Consider the following 21,440-nt stretch of genomic DNA (forward strand, 5'->3'; position numbering starts at 1 on the left):
GCTGAAGAGCCTCGGTAACTTTCCACTGTGCCACCGCAGGCTGCTGCAGCGTTTTATAGCGACATGCAGAGGTGGCGTTTACACAGCAGTAAACCCGCTACCAAACTCTGACTACAACTTGTGAACTTTCTCTGCGTCATGTTTTAAAGTTGGATTTAATGCATGGGAAGAGAGCGCACATACGCTCTGTCATGACAGCAGCGCCTCATCATGCAAGAGGAAGCCCAAGCAACCGGATTTAAACGAATGCATGACTAATGAGTTTCTAAAACCACTCATGAACTTTGTCGTCAATCAGGGCTGATGACAACTGACGGTTGAGGTTTGTCGTCTGGAAAGTCGAGAAGAATTTCTGAGATGCGAGAAACTTCTACTTAAAAAGCTGTTTAAGAATTTATTGTGCAGTTTCAAACTCCAGATGCCGCTCTCCTTAAATTCAAAGTGAAATATCCAAGTCCACTTCTGAAGAGCAAACAGACACAAACATTTTATTGGGACGCTGAAATTCCATGTCATGCATACTTTTGTGTATTTTTAGCCGTTTGGTTTCTGTGATATTTTTAGACAACAATGCATTTTTAATTTTAATCAGCGGTCCATGTTTGCTCATTTCCTTCAGCGGAGATGAATTGATCTCAACCTCCTCCAGCACCTGGAACATGAGGTCAAAGGTTGTGGTTCTGAATCACGTTCATCATGTATTGTTCAGGTGACTTCATCGCGCTCGTCCTCGACGCCTTGACACGTCTCCAATCCGCGAAGCGCGGGACGGAAACTCAAAACTTTCAGACACACGAGGTCTCGAATTAGCATCGAGGCCACCGACAGACACGGGGATTGAGGATGTAGATCAAGATACGATTAAAGGTCGCAGCCACGTCAAATTACAGGCCTGCTGCAGTCGTGTTATTTTCCATGTCAAGCCGGTCTGGAAGGACTCGGACCTGTGGCTCATCCTTCAGCCCTGGTTAGTGGTGAAAGCAGCCGGAGGAGACACGGCAGGCTGCAACCCCTGGTTAATAGTCGTATCCGGGACAGGCGTGCTCTGGTAAATTGGTGGCAGATGTTGGCAGATTTGGATGCAATCTGGGAGGCAGAGCGTCGGTTCGCATACGGCTGTGGAAGTGGAGAATTAAAACAGCTTTTCATTACTGGAAACCAGCAGCAACTTTGTGTTTATGGTTGTATATTTTGAGAGGGTTTAATGCCTTAATCATATTTCTTTTGACTGTGTTTTTAAGCATCTGAAAGGGCACTTTAAAAGAAGAGACAGCACTTTGGAAAAATGACTTTCAGACCTTCTTTCTGTTTGCCCAAGTTTATAATAAACCAAAGAGACATGATGCCAGAAGGTCAGTTCATGTTGTGATTTGATTTAATCTGCAAAAAGCAAACTGCATATGAGTTTGAGGTTCAATAAAGAAAATCCTCTCTCCTCTAGTGTTCATATAATGCTTCATGCCAACACACGGAGCAGTGTAGAACTGGATTTTTAAAGTTTTACTCTCAAAACAAACCTTGCTGCACAGTCACATTCTTTCTTTTGTGTGGTATTGTAGGGTGAAATGCTTTGATGATCCCTGTCTGAGACTTTGGAAGCGAGGTAAACTATACTGGAGAGACCTTCCTCTTCTTCAAACGACCTTCCCTCACTTGTGGTGGTTCTGATGGCGATGGTGGTGGGGAGCGCTAACATGGCAGCAACGTTTCCCATGGCACCAGGGAGATTTTTTTACCCCCAAAAGTTGCTTCCTCTGGGGTGTTGTACTTTCCTGAAGTAGTAGAAATTGTGGGTTGGAGGGTTTGCAGCGCTGAACGTTTATTTTTGGTCATTGTGATCGTTCCCAAAAGCTACAGAAAAAATCCTCTGTCACATGGAGAGAGGATGAAGAGGAGATTTTAGACAGTGATCTACAGCGACATTATTTACCTTCATTTTTAAATTAAGTTCATCATTTTTGCAAAAGTTATGTTGTTAAACATGATTCAGGAGTGGCTGTAGGTTTGTAGCTTCTCCTAGCTTCTTAGCCTACAGCTAACAGTAGCTCCCACAGCTAATAGTAGCTCTTCCTAGCATTCCAGCTAACAGTAGGTCTTCCTAGCTTCCCAGCTAATAGTAGTTCTCGCTAGATTCCCAGCTAATACTAGCTATTTCTAGGTTCCTAGCCTCCCAGCTAATAGTAGCTCCTCCTAGGTGCCTAGGCTTCCAGCTAATAGTAGCTCCTCCTAGGTGCCTAGGCTTCCAGCTAATAGTAGCTCCTCCTACGTTCCTAGCTTCCCAGCTAATATTAGCTATTTTCTCTACTTTCCTATAATCAATTCAGATCTGTAATCACAAACCTTCCTATGTCAAATTGTACCTGTTTTATGTAAATGTTATTTTATTATTATTATTATCATTATTATTATTATTATTATGTTATTTTATTATTTTACTATTAACATTCTCTGTATCTTTATTTTTCCCTTCCTTCCTTCTTTATAATGTTATGTAGGTTATCTTATTATTTGTTTTATTTTGTTTTATTTTCCATAATTATACTTTATCTATTGTTATCCCATTGTTACTGTGTAATCTCGGCTTCACTGAAAATGAGGACTACCCTCAATGAACCTCCGAGAATAAATAAAGATTGAATGAATGAATGAATGAATCTAACAGTAGCTCTTCCTAGCTTCCCAGCTAATAGTAGCTCTTTCTAGCCTCCCAGCTAATAGTAGCTCTTCCTAGCCTCCCAGCTAATAGTAGCTCTTTCTAGCCTCCCATCTAACAGTAGCTCTTCCTAGCCTCCCAGCTAATAGTAGCTCTTTCTAGCCTCCCACCTAATAGTAGCTCTTTCTAGGTCCCTAGCCTCCCAGCTAATAGTAGCTCCTAGCCTTCCTAGCCCCCCGCTAGTAATAGACCTCCCTAGCCTCGCAGCTAACAGTAGCTCTTCCTAGCTTCCCAGCTAATAGTAGCTCTTTCTAGCCTCCCATCTAACAGTAGCTCTTCCTAGCCTCCCAGCTAATAGTAGCTCTTTCTAGCCTCCCACCTAATAGTAGCTCTTTCTAGGTCCCTAGCCTCCCAGCTAATAGTAGCTCCTAGCCTTCCTAGCCCCCCGCTAGTAATAGTGCTCCCTAGCCTCCCAGCTAACAGTAGCTCTTCCTAGCCTCGCAGCTAACAGTAGCTCTTCCTAGCCTCGCAGTTAACAGTAGCTCTTCCTAGCCTCACAGCTAACAGTAGCTCTCCCTAGCCTCCCGGCTAATAGTAGCTCTCCCTAGCCTCCCGGCTAATAGTAGCTCTTCCTAGCCTCCCAGCTAATAGTAGCTCTTTCTAGCCTCCCAGCTAATAGTAGTTCTTCCTGTTTCCCCTTTTGAATGATGGATTCAGACTACATTGCCACCTGCTGACAGGAAAAGTTATTTACTCTCAGGTGCAGAACCTGTGTGCCACTTTTTGTGGTACGTTCGAGAGCGTCTTTTTGGCCAGGACATCGGCGACGTGAGGCTACGCCACAATTGGAAAGTCTGTAACAGCTTGTTTATTTGAGGTTTTTAGGACTGCTAGACCTGATTTCAAAACCACATGCTGTCAGTAACATAAAACATTCAGTGTGATAATTGAGCAACTTCTTGTCTTTTAAATGCTCAGGAATTCAAATAAAAACCCCTCCCAGTTTTGTCCCGATGAGCCTTTGTGTTTCTCTTCTGCGCCTGTAAAAAACAGTTTCATTAGCGCAAATGTGCTAAAACTTTCTAAACCTCAAGCCGACTGTGTAGTCTTTGACCTTTACCCTTGGTACAAACTAAGAAAATCCTCAGGAATTGAGTCATGAGGTTGTCATCCCACAGTGACGGTGTTTTACATGTTACGAGAACAGCTCTGTCTTCTCTGTGAAAAGGGAAGAAATCTGCAAACACATGATTCCTGTTTTACGTTATACAGCATTAATCATGTACACAAATGAGGAAATGAGCACTTTTTTTTGACCCTCTGAGGGTATAATCTGAGGAATTAGGAAACAGCCCTAATTCCCTGTATTTACTGTAATTAGGACATAAACAGGGAAAGTGTCTCACACTTTTACAAGGCACTTTCACCTGAAAGCCATCTTTTTTTACCACTGGAAACTTAAGTAAGGCTCAGTTGACATTTGGCCTGAAGTGTAAGTGACTTCAGGTGAAACAGAATCAGATCTAATGTTGAAAATATTGTCCTGCAGTCTACAAAGTCTGTGACGTCACCCCTACCATTGCTGAAGAGCAGTTTTGAAGCCCAGCGTGGTGTCTGGAGGCTGCCATCTTGGTTTGATTGACTCGCTCATGGAGCCAGCCTCTAGTGGACATTAGAGGAACTACAGCTTAAAGTTGCCCGCTTGGTTGTAGCTTAAAAGTAGCTACGGTAATTTATTTTTTCAATGTATCATGAAAAAAGATGAATGAATAAACTCAGCTCAGAATTAAAACAGCAGACAGACAGCTGTAGGTTAGCTTTTTAATGTAGCGGAGGATTAAGCATCTTAAAATCTTCCTTCAGGGGGCGGTGGAGACCAAAAATAGATAACAGTTTATACTACTTTGCCCACATGTCCAGTAATACAACTAAAATCCTGGAAACATATTTTAGCATGGAAAATTTTCAGATATAATTGAGAAAACATGACAATGATCTGAGTCAAGAAGCTTTCATGACTGGTCTTTTTGCAGCCGGGTGTCAGATATCTGTGAGCTGATGACTCACTCTGAGCTTGTTTTTCCTTCACCTTCACATTCCTCGTTGTTTACAGGAAAAAATGAAAATGAAGAAATAAAGAAATACCCTCTCAGTTATTACAGCAGAAATGATGTTAAAAGACTGTTTTCCATTATAAAGACTATTATCTTTGAGTAAATGCCCTCCAGGAGGATAAATAGATGCCTCTGTTTTAAAGATGTTTGACAGACATGAGCATCCCTGAGGCTCTTTAACTTAGAACTAAAGGACCTGATGTTTTTATATTCTTAATTTAGAGACATTTGTTCATTTATTTATAGTATTTAGTTTATTTTTGTGTCTTTGCTGAAGCTTTGTTTTTAAAAAGTTTAGAAAACATCTCACTGTTTCGTTGTAATCATTGAAGATATTTTGTTATACATTTACTTAAATCACTAGCTTGTTAGCATGCTAAGAAACTTATCAAAAATCTCGTTGTAATGTAAGATTATGTACTTTAATGTTAACAAGACAGCAGTATGGATAAAAAGAGATTAAAGTTTCCAAGCTAATGTTTAAGTTAAATAGGAAAAATGTTTGTCAGCTGAGATGCTAACTTGCGTGTGCTAGCTTCAATGCTAGCTACTGTTAAGGTCAAAAAGCCTCATTGCTAACAATTTCTAAAATGTTTATGAACTTAAGTCTGTTAGCTTCGATGCTAACTGTTGCTAAGAGGGTAATAAACTTAAAAACAAGTTTTCTAATGGGTTTAAAATTACGTATGTTGATTTTAAGCAAACATGGTGCACTACCTTTGAATATTAAAGAGACTTCCTTGTACTTTTGTTTTAATTTATGCTTCATTTTATACTAAGTTAGACGTTGGCTAGCTAATTCCAGGGTTTTTGCTGGTATTTACATACAAATATACATGTATTTAGGCTCATTTTCCACATATTTGTTTGCTTGTTTCAGGAGGACTGTTTTCAAACTAAATAAAGATAAAGTTTTTCGTTCGGCCTCCCACGAAGCCGACAGATCGACTGCCAGTGCCTTCCCTCTCATGAAATCGTCTGGACCTCTGACCTAACATCCTCCTACCCTGTACTTTAACCCAACAGCCTCTGGAAACCTCGGCTCCTATTTATACTGCACAGTTGAGCATTACCGCTCGTTAAAGCTGCTCCTGTGGTGCACTTCCAGTTTGTTAGCAATTTGTTTGGGGGAAGAGTTATCAGGCACCCAGCTGCACATGAATTTGGAAGCATGTTTAAACTTCGCTGCATGCAAATCACAATCAGAAGATATTCAAATCATCATGTAATATCTCTACAATATAGACAGCACAGTGTTGGGCCAACGGCTTGCTTCTTTCAGCAATGTTCTTGTGATTTCCAGTAAATTTGTTGAGGATACGAGCTAAACCATGAACACTAACACACAAATGCAAATGTCAATGCCATGCTAAGCTAAACTAAGCTGAGAAAAGTGCTTTACATGTATATTATTATAAAATATTTTGTTTGCCAGGTGACAAAACAAAGACGTTGTTTTGTTTCACAGGTTTAAACTTCCAAACTGAACCAGACTCAATCATCTCTTCGTACTCTTCTTGGACGAGAAGACTTAAAAACATCCAGAGGTTACAGCTGTCTCTTCTGCAGGAAAAAAAAAAAAAATGAAAGCAAAATAATTTATGAAGACTTTGAGTAGAGCTGCATATTTTTCTTCTCCCACTTCATTCCTCAGATATCAAACCCCCACACATTTCATTCCCTATCAATATCAAGGCCGAGTGTTTCATGGGAGTAACCTTGGAGGTTTTTCTTTGTTTCTGCAGAATCTGACCTAAATATGTGGAAACAAAGCCAGAAGAAATGTCCGAGCGATGAGTAAGAAGCTGTGAAAGAGTTAAGGAGGCAAATAAGGATAAGTCAATCAAGCTGATCCCAAGAACGAAGCAAAGCTGATCAACTTAAAGACAAATACCGTCTGGAAATCTGTGCTACTACTACTTAAACATGCTACTTTAGTTTTGAGACGTTAAGGGAGACTATACCACACTTGCACTCTTGAACGAGACACTTAACTTCCAATTAGCTCGGTGGCAGCAGCCGGCTGTGGTTGCCTACTGGGTAGCTTCCAGTAGCTGGCGACGGGACGCTGTGGTCGCACTGGGCTGCTCCCAAATGATAACGTGTGCAGCTCTACGAAACTGAATCACGACACTGTTGAGAAAGAGCGAACGAGCTCTGGATAAATAGGGGTTGGATAAAAACCTCATCGCCGACCTGGGAAGTGGAGGTTTGTTTTTGGTGTATTCATCTGGACGGGCCTCCACTCCATCATCCTGCTATGTGACTAACCGAAGCATGCTGGGAAATCTTTCCGTCAGTGGCCATCCTTTCCAAACCCGCCGAGTTTTGATGACTCATTCCCAGCCAACATAAAACCGTCTGGAAAATGAAACCAGTGTTTTTGGTGAGCGATGAAATTGATGTGTTTCATGAGTTCAGAGGACAGGATGAAAACACACTGAGGTGCAGCGAAGCCTTCAAGGCACAACTCAGATAATACGGTCTTAAACTTTTCATGCTTCATTTTTACACTTTGTTTTAGTCTCCTCCTCCTGTCTGCTCTCAGATAAATGTTAGTGTGGTGACTAACAGGTAAAGCGTGGCGTTGGTTGGAAATGATGCATCCAGCATAGTTAACTTCTTTTGTTTCAGTAGGTGTTGCTCAGATTCATGTTGCTTTTGATAAGTTATGACTCCCTGACTTCACTGTGGTGATCACACGCAGGAGTTAAACAAACTTTTGTCAACAACACTATTGTTTTTAAGTTGCAAGGTGAGATTAGAGCTTTCTAGCCTCCCAGCTATTAGTGGCTCTCCATAACTTCCCAGCCTCCCAGCTAATAGTAGCACTTCCTAGCTTCTTAGCCTCCTAGCTATTAGTAGCCCTTCCTAGCCTCCTAGCTAATAGTAGCTCATCCTAGCCTCCCAGCTAACAGTAGCTCTCCCTAGCCTCCTAGCTAATAGTAGCTCATCCTAGCCTCCCAGCTAATAGTAGCTCTTCCTAGCCTCCCAGCTAATAGTATCCCCTCCTAGCCTCCCAGCTAATAGTAGCTCTTCTTAGCCTCCTACCGTCCAAGCTAATACTAGCTCTTCCTAGTTTCCTAGCCTTACAGCTAATAGCTCTCCCTAGCTGCATAGCCTCCCAGCTTAGACTAGCTCATTGTAGCTTCCTTACCTAACAGCTAACAGTACCAGCTAATTCGGAGTAGCTCCTCCCACTTCAAAGCTCTAGCGACAACAATAAAATATTTATGTATAAACTCACCACTGTGCTTGTTTGACCTTCAATGCAGCGTGAAACATTTTGTAACTGAGCCTGTCAGTGCAGTACACACTCATTGAGCTTCATTCGCACGCAAAAGTGCCGTTTTGTCGACATTCTCAGGTGGTGAATTCGGTATTTGTGTGTCGGCCCAGGGCCCAAGGTTTTGGGGTTCCAGTCCAGACTGTTTCTATCTTTGTGAGGACCTTCCACTGACATTATGCATTCCCTACAGCCCCAAACCAAATAGTGATCTTTACCCTAAAACTGTGTCTGAACAGATTTTAACCCTCAAAAAGTTGAAAGAAACAGCCCCACAAGGAACAACGTGACCCCACAACGATAGTATTCCTCAAGAGTTTGGCCCCCGCAACTTACTAAAAACAAGAACGCATACACACAATGTGACTCTGGCTCATCTGGGGTTGATTAACATCACCACTTCCCTACACACACACAGACATGAGTTGTGGTGTATGACTGTATAAACTGTGTGTGAGTGGGGGGACTCACACTCACAGCGGCTTCCCATGAACTCAGTCACCCCTTCAAAATAAAATACCACATTTGGGACTCTCTGCGTTCTTGGCTCTCGTATCGTTTCCTTGTTTTTGTTGCTTTTTAGACTTCTGCAGAACTTTGAGAAGTGTTTCAAGTTTTCGCTCCTTGTTCCCCCTGCATAACGTTAGCAATGCACCAAAAACTGAAGTTCCACGAATGGCCACTAGAGCATGACGCCAAAAGTGAGTCGACAATCGTAGACTTCCATGTTAAGTAAGGAAGAGACTGACGTAGCAAAGATGGAGGCAGCAGAAGACCCCACACTGAGCTTCAAAAACGCCCGAGCACTCCTCCGTAGGGTTTTGAGCGTGTTAGCTACCCACTAACAAAGTTGTATTTCACTTCTTTCCTGGAAGGATTTTGTCATATTTACTTTCTACAATTAAACGAGCTTGATGAAAGCCTGGAAACCACCAACAGTCTCCAACCACGCTGGAGTTTCAGACTCAGCAGCAGGTTAAATAAATCCCTTGTTAAAACTGATATATTTTCACATTCCTGTAAAGATCTTGTGGGACCGCCGGGGCGGGAAGCCGGACTCTGCCAAACCAGAAATTAGCCAGCACTCCAGAGAAATTCACAGTGTGTTTTGCGTCTTTGATTTCTTTCCTCAAAACAATCGCAGCTCATTCTTTCCTTGGCCGCCGCCGCTGCTGTGCTGTTGTTACTGAGAGCACTGTTAACTCAAATTGATTTGACAACAACAGCGAGCATGTGAGTCACAGATGAAATTTCCCAGCTCAGCTCCGAGCCCCATCGTGGCTCGACAGTTCGGGCTTTAATGGAAGCTTTTTAAGGAGGGGAAAAAAACCTGAGAAAGTCCAAACTTATTTATGTGCTAACCTGTTCAGCCGCCGGCAGGATAAAGGAGACTAAAGTTAATCAACCATCACATGGCTCATTTCAAAGGTGCGCTATTAAGAGCTCAGTATGAGTTAGTTTTAGATCAAACAAACACTCAAGCAGTTGCTCAGTGGAAAGTTTGAATGCAGAAGGTGGAAAATCACAAATAAAGGTAGAGGACGACACAATTAGAAACGCCTTCACTGTCTAAAATCAGACTGCTGCAAACTTAAGTCTGCTAAACTGACCTTGTTGTGTCTTTTAAACTAGTATTCATGTAAAAGTACTCCAACAAATCAAGTCTGAATGCTGCAAGGTGGAAAATCACGAATAAAAGCGGAGAACGACACATTTAGACTTCGACTTTGTAGTTTTTCCCTTTTGCAGACTTAAGGCCAACCTTAGTTAGCCCTGACATGTTGCTGGACAGAAGAGAAGTTTAATTTAATTTAATTTTGTCACCCGATTCCTTCTTGGCTGAACAAAGGTGCATTAATTTGACAAATGCTTTGGAGGACGACTTCACCAATCCGACAAATATCAATCCCAAGCGAAGACTTTTATGTCCAAACTATTTAAAATATCATTTAAATGTTGTAATCTTTCATAATTGCTGAAATAAACTTCTGCTGATCGAGAACAAAACATTAAATTATTGTTAATCCATTTGCAGCCAGGCTGAGAGCTGCCAGGAGGATGCTAACAACACGCTAGCAGGGAGTTAACTCGCAGAGATAACCCCGGCCTGTTGGGCTGCTGAAGTATGTGTGTGTGTGTGTGTTTGAAGGCAGTTTATTAACAGGCGTCACATGCTTTTAATTTGCGTCTTTTATTAGCCGATAAACGCACAGGCGTGATATATTTACTCTGCCACTCCGGCTGTGTGTGTTTAAATGTTTAATGAGGTAACCCGAGCACAGGCGAGTTCTTATAAGGAGCAGGTTTAGATTAGAAGATCAAATTACTCAACAACTTTATTTAGACATCTGAATCTTTCATTTTGATGAATTATTTCCTCTCATCTCTTTAATCCTCCTCCTTCAGTTTTATTTTTTATTTTCCATTGATCATAAATTTAATAAAAGTACTGCTCTTAGTCAGTGACTGTAAACTGTGAATCTCTGGTTTGGTCCAACAGCACCCCCTGCAGGACAGTGGCGGTAACACAGCACAGATAGTTTCACGCTTGATGTCGAGTTTGAACCGTTTTAAAGTTTAAAAATATAAATAAAACATATTGATTTAAGTTTTAAAGTGTGCCTAAGACTCCACTTTTTTGATATTTGTTAAATCTAGCAATGTAGAAGCACAGGAAGCTGAGGCAAAAAAAAGAAAACAGCTTGAATTCTAGATGCCATTAACTAAAGCTCCATTTTTTAACAAAAATACTCCACAAAACTTGCATTATTAACACATTATTATTAACCTGCAACGTATTTTATAATGTAAGAGTGGGTACCGGTGCTTTTTATCATGTGCACGATGCATAAAACAGCATAAATGTCTCTATAAACTGATATAAATGTTGTTTTATGTCTGTAACAAGCAAGTTTTTTCAGGAGGAGTTCCTATTTAAACCTCAGACTTCCCACCAGTCCCCTAGAACTGAAGAAGCTACTCGGATGAGTGGTGAAACGTCTTCTCAAATTAACTCTACAAGTCCAGTTGGCTTTTTTTGAACCCTTGTTGGATTTTATGTCTGTATTTAATAAATAAATTGAATATTCTTGACTAAAGATGTGTTTAAATGAAAAAAAAAAGGGTTATTTATTGACAGGTAGCTTGTGTACGTGCTGTGAAGCAACTGGGGGCTGGAGTTACTGGAAGTCTACGATGACTCAGAGTTAAAACGAAGCAAAGCATCCCTCCATGTCCAAACCATGTCATCGGCCCAGAGGGAGAATTTGGCAAGAAAATTAAAAAAGCATCGGGACCACACACGATCAGATCCCCCCCCCCAGTGGATGTGTTACTCATCATGGAGGGCAGATAGAAGGAGGCAGCGACACCACATCGAGGCTTTGGGGCAGCTGTCGGGGTCAAGATGGGTTTGAGGATTACCTCCAGACGCTTCCACTGCTTCCTCTCCTGCAGAAATGCATCTTAGTGTGGACTGCATGAGGAGTGCAGTTTTAAATTTCCACCACCAGATAGAGTAGTTTGACTGTTTAACCCAAACAAACAAACAAATCAGGAAGTCAAATGTGTAAAAACGTATTATTATTTATTAAAAAAAGAAGACTTTCACTACTTTCCTTTCATGCACACGGTAGAAAATCGTCATCAGGAGTTTTTTCTATGTTATCAAAAAGAAACAGAAGGTTTGACAGTAAAATAAATGGAGCTTGGAGCTGCAAAAGGTTTTGAAATCAAAAACATAGTCTGCAGAAGGACGTTACCCCAGATTGAAACAAGGAAAGCATAAAAATATTGCCAGCGCGTGTAAATACGGCTCCATCTGGGTTCACCCGGCGCTCCATCAGCACGGGGATGGGAAGCGACTCAGTGTTGCCGTCATGTGACTGTATCGGACGCTCCCGTTCGTCCATTTGGCAAAAGTTTTCCTCCTGCCGTCGCTACAACTCTCATTAAACCAATGGTCGTCACTTCCTGTTTGCACGACCCCTTTAAGGTCACTTCTGGAGGCTTGGAGGCGCCAAAACACGACACAAGATTTAAAATAACCCCACAAAAATAGACTAAAGTGTTTTTAAAAGTTGCTTTTTCTAAAAACTTGTCTTCATTTTGTCAATGTGGTCGTGTTTTGACGCCTCATTGCCACTTTTCACACACTTTTTCGACTTCACATTTTAAACAGTTTGCTGTCAGTGTCGTGCAGCTTTAGAAAACGGGTTAATTCAGAAAAAAATAAAGAATCTCAAAGCTTCAGAGTCCACACTCTTGCTCTATTCCTCGTCTTTGGGCTTCTGAGGTTTCTTGCTTTGCAGTGCCGTGTCAGACCCAACCGACTCTTCGTCTTCGTCATCGTCGATCTTGTAGTCGTCGCCGTCCGCCTCGTTGGTGTCGTACGAGCCTTTGTGTCTGGCCAGACACCACAGCAACACTCCGATTGAGCAGATCACCAGCATTAGAACGGCGAGGACAATTCCTGTGAAGGTGACAAAGAAAACATCAAGGTGAGAATGTTTAATTGTGCAAAATCTCATTTTTAGAAGTGATTTTGCAGCATAAATACAAAAATACAGTTCTTACCTCCGATTAAAGCTGCAAAATCTCCACTGTCTTCGCCTGTAGAGGAGGTAAAACAGCTCTTGTCAGTGTCAGTCTGCAGATTTTCATTTCTCAGCCGCCGCGCCCACTGTTAAATTATCTGGAGGACGCACAGCAGCTGATTCCTTTTTTTTTTTGTCAGCTCTGAATCCAACCATGCATGGCATTCAGACACCCTCAGTCTATTTTAGAGCCTCAGTGTTTGCAGAGGCAGCACGAGCGCAGCTTTCTGAGATCTGGGATCTCTGTTTTAATCCTCAAATGTTTCATATTTCAAGAAAGAAAAACCCAAAGTTAAAGGGAAATCCTGAGGCTGAAGGGTTTAAAATGACATAAGAGTGTGGCGATGTTATAACACATAATTAAGGTAATAAATCTCTGCTTTGACTTTCTAATTGTCTTCTTGATAGTGGGTGATCCAGGATCAGTTTGCATCAATGCATTAGAGGAATCAGCTTCAGCTGCACCACATAAAGACTTCTTCTAATCTCTAGAGGCTGCACCAACCACCAAATAACACGTCCATGCTTCATTAATGCAGACTGGACCACACTCAAGATTTGTTTGATCAGATAAAACCCCTAAAATCTTAGAAACCTGTCGGTAAACCCGACTGCCGCTGGTTGCAGAAACATTTTCAGTTGCACGCAAAAGTAACTTCTATGTTTGTGTCCCACGTCGGCCCCGTTTGGCCCTGCCGTGGAAACCAGCAGGTATCAGTGAGTCGGCTCTTATCTCCACGGCGACAGACCCCCGAGGCGTCACACTCGCTCCTTCCCATGCTCCTCTCTGACATCGGGCTGATAAGACACTCCCCGCTGAACACACAAACACCTCGGCCTGGTTCGCGGGTGTGTTCACATCCCAAGACTCAATTTTTAAGGGTCAATACTAAAAAAAAATATAAAATATCCGGATTTTCTTTGTAAATTAGACACGTTGGATGATAATACCTGTGTGTCTAACTTCAATTAGCTGGTTAGCTTATCTTAAATTTGCATAAACGGTGGAAACGCAAAAGAAAGGCCTCACCAAGCTCTGTCTGAGTTTAATAAAAACTTCCAAACAGAAGAAGACCTAGCTCTGACTGTGTGCTAGCAATATTTTTACCTTCTGCAAGAGGGTTACCTAGGCAACCAGAGCCTGGAACCATCACCTGGAGACCAACTGCACCGACTACATTTTGGCTTTCGACTCATTTTCGTCACTGTCTTGTCTATTTTCTTTCCAAACAGAAGAAGAGCTATAGCTCCGTCCACGTGCTAGCTAGCAATATTGTTACGGGGTTACCTAGGCAACCGGAGCCTGGAACGTCACCTAGCAACCGACTGTTGGCTACAAGAACAACAAAAAAAAAGATGGCCGACGAAAGAATCTTTTCACGTGTAGCCGTTTTCCTTTTGTTTCCGGTCTATAATATTTGATATTTTATAGAAATATCGGTCGTCTTCTTTATCCGACTGAAAACAAAACGTCAAACCGGGCCTTTTAAAAGAGACACATCCTCGTCTATATGTACGTACCTAATGGCGGTATCTCGGTGAGAACAGAAATATCAGGAACAGTAGATGTTTCTGCGTGAACCAAAGTAGGAGGAGGAGGAGTCGGTAAGTCTGCCATGATGACGTCCACCTGGAAACATCATCAGAGGATATAAAAATCAATGTAGATATCTGGGTGACGCTTTATTTTACAGTTGGTTTTCCTCCAAATTATTCCTCCCAACTTCCTAGAAATGAGAAAGAAAGTTCTGCACAAATAATGGAGACATAACGTGTGTTCACCTGTCGGATAAAGTGACTTTAAAAATGTCTAAACCGACCCCATGACACATTCAAATGACATTTTTCTTGCAAAACGATCCATTCTACTAAATTCTGGCCAAACAATGCAACTTTGTGCCTGCAGCTTTTTTTGCACACGTGGAAATTACACAGAAAATGTGACAAACAACGTGTTGATGTTTGTCTGCAGAGTCATGCTCCACTGAGCCGCGTCCCAGCTGCACAGAACATAAAGGTGAAAGTGAGGTTTCGGCCACTGGACGTGACAGAAGTAAAAAACAAAAGCTAAAACGTGATCCAGAAGGAAACTCACCAGCTCTGAGAGTCAGCAGGCAGCTCTTCATTCACCCAGAAGAAGAAGAAGAAGAAGAAGAACAAGAAACACAACAGAGCTTATGCTGGGCACACAACTCAAACACACTCACAGAAGGGTGTGGTGTCAGTCCCCAGAGTCCGGGTTCTGTTCCCCCCTCGGCCAATAGCAGAGCTGGCTCCACCTTCCTGACACTAAACAGCCTGCAGATGTCTGTGCAGCTGACAACGCCTCTTGCATCATCTGCTAATGTGCACACATTTTTATTTCTCTGTGTGTTTAATGAACTAACAAGCCTCTTACACAATGTGCATCTTCTTCTTTTTATACCGAGCTTCTGGTTTTCCTAAATTCCACAAAGATATGCTCAAAATTAGAAATCGATGCTCTTTAAAATTTGTCTTGGCTGCAGCTGCAACTATCATTGTTAACCCCGGTCCCCTGGCTCTCACGGCTCTTGTCAGTGGGCGGGATATATTAGGGAACAAGTTGAACATTTTGTCCTTAAAGTTTGTGTTAGAAGCAGGAAAAAACATGTTCCAGTGGAAGGATTTGACTTTGATAAGGACCAAACCTTCATCGAGGCCTCGTTCAGCTAGCAGGACAAAACCAAAATGTTTTTAAGGCGTTGACTTGGCCTCCAAGTTCCACAGATCTCAGTCCAGTCCAGCAATCTGTGGGACGTAATGGAGAAATAAACTTCTGCCGCTAGCGTCGGGCAAGGATGGACTACACAATCTAAGGCATGTGGTCATAATGTTATGGCTCAAGGGGGGAAAGAACTAGAAAATTCGTCAATGTTTGGTTTTGGCTCGTTTTCATATTGACTTTTTGAATATTTGAGCTTTTTGAACCCTTTTTAAATGTTTTTGTTGTTTAATTTGCAAGATTTTAACTAAACTGGAGCAACTAATTTAAATTATATTGATTTCCCATCAAGAAGAATATCTATAATTAACCTCGTTCAGCTTTCTAGGGGATTAGAATTTGCTTGGAAGACAGAAAGTAGACAAAGAGAACCCAATTAAACACACGAAACAGAAATATTATGCATGTGTATCTGTTTATTCAGCAAAATGAGCCAATATTACATATCAGTGAGGTGCAATAGCGAGTTCACCTTCATTTCACGGCCAAATTAGACTCAATTAAAGTCTTAGCCTCGTAGAAGTTGTCGTCTCCTAAGATTTGAAAAGCAAAATCTCAAATGAATGATATCTGACCGAAACAATTCATGAGCCATGTCAAAATTTTTACTAGCCATTAAACGCTTTATTTTATTTTACTAATTCTTATATATTGGCTTCAAAGCTATACTCTCCCAACACCTTCAGAAATTTGGTTAATTCCTGTGACTATTAGACTCAATTAACTTGCTAGTCACTTTTTAAAATTTAGTGGCCTAGGCCTAATTCAGGAGCAATTGTCAATTTAAATCTAACTTAAGCAGCAACAACTCAGTAGCCATTTTTAAACATTTACTAGCCAATTAAATCCTTTTTACTATGGAAACAAATTGCTAGTTTTATTGTTTTGCCAAACACTGCCACCTTCAGAAGTGAGATTAATAATAAATGGCTACTAGACTCGATTAACTTGCTAGCCACTTTTAAAAATTTGGTAGTCATTAGATAGTCGGTTGATTCTTTTGGCTGAAAAAAACTTGCTAGCCACTTTCTAAATTCTGTTAGTCTCCAAAAACGATTGATACCACACAGAATCAAAAGCCATGCTGAAGATTTTACTAGCCATTAAATGTTTTTAATGCTTGGACACATTTACAAGGCACTTTCAGCTTTTTTTTTGCATCCGTCAACGCCTTAATTGTCAACTTAAGTCTACGAGCGGACGGCAACAACTCAGTAGCCATTTTTAAACATTTACTAGCCAATTAAATCCTTTTAATCTGGAGACAAATTGCTAGTTTTATTATATTTCCCAATCACTGCCACCTTTAGAAATGTGATTAATAATAAATGTCCGCTATACTCGATTAACTTGCTAGCTACTTTTCAAAATTTGGTAGTCATTAGATTCGGTTGATTCTTTTAGCTAAAAACCTTTATTAGCCACTTTCTAAATGATTGATACCAGACAGAAATAAAAAAAATCAAAAGCCATATTGGAGACTTTACTAGCCATTAAATGTTTTTAATGCTTGCACACATTTACAAGGCACTTTCAACTCCTTAAGTCATCTACAAACAACTCAGTAGCCATTTTTAAACATTTACTAGCCAATGAAATCTGCTTCTAAAGGCTAATTTGAACGTATGATAGTCGACAAGACTCCCCAAAAAAAGTAGATTAACTTGTTAGCAACCTCAAATTGCAGAATATCAAATTAATTACTAGCCCGCTATGTAATCCATTAGCCACATGGTGCAGACAAACAAGCTAGCCACTTTCAAACTTCTTCCTGGGTGCCTGGTAGCCAAATCTCTCAGCTGTTCCCAAAACCTAAAGTTTCCGTTCAGCGTGGCTCACACACACGACTCAGATTTACAACTTTACCGTCTCTTTCAAGAGGAGAAACTTGAATTAGTGATTGCTTCGTGGCAAATCTAGGTAGCCAAAGTTGATAGCCTTACTTAAAATCCAGCAAATACCTTCAAAAAAAGTTGTTATGCTTTAAAAAAAAGACAAAGGACAGAAATGAAAGGGCAATTTCTGCACCCGAATAGTGCTACTTCGCCTACTTTAGCTCAGCTACTTTTATATTTATAATCAAATAGAAGACGAAGGTTGATGTCAAACGTTGCTACGACTAAACTGGAGTTTCTTCTCCGCCCTCAGTTTTGTGCGTTGCTAGGCTTCTTTATAATTTACTGTAGCTCCGTCCTTTTGTCCCTTTTTTTCGCGGCCCGCCGCCTCCTCACTCGTCCTCGTGCTCGAAGAAGTCATGGCAACACACGGTCACCATGGAGACGAATGTCATGAACTCCTGGAAGTCGCACTCGGCGTCGCCGTCGGTGTCCAGGCTTTCCATCAGGCTGTCCAGCGTGGTCTGGTCTTTGACGTGCTGCGTGAGAGGAAGGGACGGAGGAAGGTCAAAATCAAAATGTGTTAAATATCTTTTTAAATTCAGCTTTTTATTTTGTTTATTTATTTTTATTTTTACCGCCATTAGATCAGGGAGCTCGTCGCTGAGTAGATCCTTCAGCTCGCTCTTCTTCAGTTTGTGTTTGTCTCCTTCTCTCTCCGAATACTTCCGAAACACAGCGATGATGGTGGCCATCGAGGTCTCCAGGTCAGTCATCGTCATCTGGCCTTTTCTTGAGGAGGATAAAAGGTAAAAACCTGATAAAAGAAACACAGATTTAGTTCCTGCATCAATATCCCGACCATTTTAGGGATGCAGAAAGAGTTAAAGAACTTTCATCCTTCAGAAATATTGTATTTTAGAAGATAATTAGGCTCAGAAATGCTTTTTAAACTTGAGCCACAAGCACAAACTACACAGAAAACCTCTTTGGAGTCATATAATTAAATTGCATTATTAATTATAAATAAAATAGTACTTATTTGCAGCCCCATTAATCTGGCTGAGGTGTTTTTATATTGAAACTAGTGCTTACATTTGAAAAAACTCAATGGAAAATTCATATCGAGGGCATAAATGAGCCCAAAAAGCAGAACTACATCCATTAAATAGTTTTTCTTTTCAAGGGCTTGAATCGTAGCTGATACTTATAAATAATAAAACTAGTTTCCTCAGTTTAATCCTGAAATAAAACCAAGATGATGCTCTTACCGTGGTGCGGCTGCAGGCAGAGGTTGTGAATCCAGAGAGTGGAGGCTGAGGATGGACTCCAGGATTTATACTGCAGCCGTTTGTAGCTGGTGGCGTTGGAGGGAGGGAGGGGGGGTCAGTGTTGAGGTCATTCAAACTGCTGGACCAATCCCTTCTCTCCACCTCCCCTCACTCCATCACAGCTCAGCTCTGCCTCCACAAACCTTCCCGTCAGCATCGTGATGCGTGTATCAGCAGTTTACAGCCTCTTTCTTTTTTTGTCAATGCTGGGTGATTTGCACGAGTTGATAATGAAGCAAAAATGCAAATTTTTAATTGCAAATCAAGTCTGCACCCAGTTTTCAAGAGTAACAAAGATGTGCAGGAGACTGCAACCTTTAAAAACCTGCTCTGTAGTGCAATATTTTAATATTTTCCCACATTTTATCTTATTTATTAATATATTTCCATCACATCCTCTTTTATTATATTATTTGTAATTATTATTTTATTATAAAAAAATTTATCTTTTGTTTATTTATGTAGTTTGTCACATTTTATGTCACATAATCTTGCGTGAATATTTAAATTTTTATTATTTATTTAATTTATTTTTTAAATTTATTTATATTGATTTTGCAGTTTAAATAAGTTTTGAAGCTCAGTGTGGCGTCTTCGGCCGCCGCCATCTTGGCTGACCCCCAGCTAATCTAACAACAGGCGGAGCATTAGCGACGCTAAGGCTAAAGGCTACTAGCAACCTTTGAGGACACCCATCTGTTTTTAAACCAGGTTGTAAACACGTCTGTTTGTGTTGTAAAGTCTTAACGTGGGGGATTACATCGATTGACTCACTTTCTGAACAAGCCTCTAGTGGCAAGTCATGGAACTGCAGCTTTTTGGTTTTATTAATATAATTATGCTAACATGCAAACATTTTGGCTGCACTGAAGTATTTTCCAGGTGAGATCTATTCACCAAACAGCTCCAAAATGAATTAAGACGACTAAATAAATCTGCGTCCTCCCTTTGATCGTGGCTCTGCTTCGCTTCGCCGTGTTCGGGGCCCGGTCCGACGACAAAGGCCTCGTTTCAGAGGAAGCGTCTGGCCGTGCATCTTAATGAAGACGCTCCTTTCACTGCTCCACTTGGCCAGACGTGTGCCCTCGGCAGCACAAAGAGAGCTCGCAAACACATCTCGGGGGGTAAATATGGAAAAGAAAACCAGTCGCTGTGTTTGCCCATATGTGCAGGATCCTATAAAACCTCCTGATACATCATTTGGATCAATCTATGTCCAACATTTACTAGAACTACAACTGTAGAAAGTCTTATTTGTACTACATTTAAAGATATATCAGGGCTTTAGTTATACGTGACATAAATAAAGACATTTACAGAACATCAAAAAGTCAGAAATCTGCATTATCTTTTCCTTAATTTGTAAAACAGGAAGGTCAGAGTTTCCTCATGTTATCTATTTTTTAATATTATAATTAAGCTCTTTGGCACAACGTCCTCTAAACTGACAGATTAGTGCATATTTAATTTAATTTAATTTAATTTAATTTTGAATGTTAAACTTAATTTAAACTTACTTAATTGCTTGTTATTTTATTATTATTATTTCTTTTTCTTTTTATATTTATGTAATAAATCACAAGTTATTTTATTTTATTTTATTTTTTTATTTTTTTTACACTTCCTATATTATTAAATTTAATAATATTAAATTTAACATAATCGGTGCTGATACTCTGATATTCATGTCATTTAATCTGATAAATTAAACCTTCACCTTTACCACCTTAAGTCCTGAATTCCCTAAATGACAGGCGCCCTCTCTGACCTCCGACCTCTGACAGATCAGATCACAAGCGGCGTCTTTGTCTGACAGTAAATACTCTCCTCACGTGGACGTCTGCAGACCGTTTCATTGTTCGCCTCGAACACTGAAAACTCTGTGAGGAGACGCGACCGCCGGAGAGACACGGAGCGTCGTCTTTCATTTGTCTCCGTCTTCATTTATCGATCTGTCAGAGAGTGAGACCTCGTGTTCAACAGGAAACGTTTTCCATTTCCAGTTTCTAATTTAAAAAAATATATATTTTAGTGGCTGAAATCTAGATATGATAAGATAAGATAAGATAAGAAAACCTTTATTCGTCCCACAATGGGGAAATTGCAGTTTGCAACAGCATGCAGAAATGATATAATAATAGATATATAATAATAGACTTGGAGACTTTTAGTTCATCTTTTGTTTTGATTACTATAATTTTAGATTTTTTCAGTTTTCATTATTAATTTTTTAATTTTTTTGTTTAATTTAATTTATTTTTGCAGTTTCTACACACTTAAATTTGGTTAATTTATTTTTTTATGGCTTAAAATCACTTAAATGGCTTAAACCTTATTTTTTTGGTCATTTAAATATTCTTTAGTTCATCTTTTGTATGTTTATTTAAATATATTTTAAAAAATACAAACATTTTTGCACATTTTATGGTTGTTTTGCAACTATTTCTGATTACTTTTTACATTTTGTGGTAGTTTTGCGTCTATTTCTGATTATTTTGTATATTTTGTGGTAGTTTTGCATCTATTTCTGATTATTTTCTATATTTTGCTGTTGTTTTGCATCAGTTTTCTGTTTCTTTTTGTTGTATAATTATAAGAGTATATTCTAAATCTACCTCCAGCAGTATTATTGACTTATAAGACGTCCTGGTGATGATTTAGACGTGTTTAAAATCCTTTTCGTTCCAGTTTCCTCATCCTTCAGAAACCAAAGCCAAACCCCAGACAGACATTTCAGACGACCTCTTTCTTCTCTCCCCCTCGTCGTGTCTCTTTCAGGATTTTTTTTTCTCTCTCTCCCGGGAGACGAGCGTCCTCAAACAGACCCGGAGCGTCCTCAGAGCCGGCTGGGCCTGTCTCCGTGGCAACCGGTCAACAGCATCT

The 21,440-nt window shown here is 40.4% G+C and overlaps 2 protein-coding genes across 3 annotated transcripts; both read right to left on the reverse strand.

Moving 5' to 3' along the window:
- Positions 1-11,618: 11,618 nt before the first annotated feature.
- gypc (glycophorin C (Gerbich blood group)) lies at positions 11,619-15,478 on the reverse strand. Of its 2 annotated transcripts, none has more exons than XM_084574745.1 (4): positions 14,744-15,478; positions 14,170-14,375; positions 12,629-12,664; positions 11,619-12,524 (listed from the first exon to the last, which is right to left on the reverse strand). In XM_084574745.1, exons 2-4 carry the CDS (start codon positions 14,264-14,266, stop codon positions 12,322-12,324), a joined length of 336 nt encoding a protein of 111 aa, XP_084430871.1. In that variant the 5' UTR covers positions 14,267-14,375; positions 14,744-15,478; the 3' UTR covers positions 11,619-12,321. The 2 variants fall into 2 exon arrangements, with proteins under 2 accessions (XP_084430871.1, XP_084430870.1); XM_084574744.1 differs by having other exon boundaries at positions 14,170-14,278; positions 14,744-15,477.
- Positions 15,479-17,446: 1,968 nt separating this feature from the next.
- On the reverse strand, positions 17,447-18,226 carry s100b (S100 calcium binding protein, beta (neural)). The gene is made up of 2 exons (XM_084574883.1): positions 17,865-18,226; positions 17,447-17,765 (listed from the first exon to the last, which is right to left on the reverse strand). The coding sequence occupies exons 1-2, from the start codon at positions 18,006-18,008 to the stop codon at positions 17,619-17,621; spliced, it is 291 nt and encodes a 96-aa protein (XP_084431009.1). The 5' UTR covers positions 18,009-18,226; the 3' UTR covers positions 17,447-17,618.
- Between the last annotated feature and the right edge of the window lie 3,214 nt (positions 18,227-21,440).

This window comes from Chelon labrosus (genome assembly GCF_963514085.1).
Source record: "Chelon labrosus genome assembly, chromosome: 24".
Classification (NCBI taxonomy): domain Eukaryota; kingdom Metazoa; phylum Chordata; class Actinopteri; order Mugiliformes; family Mugilidae; genus Chelon; species Chelon labrosus.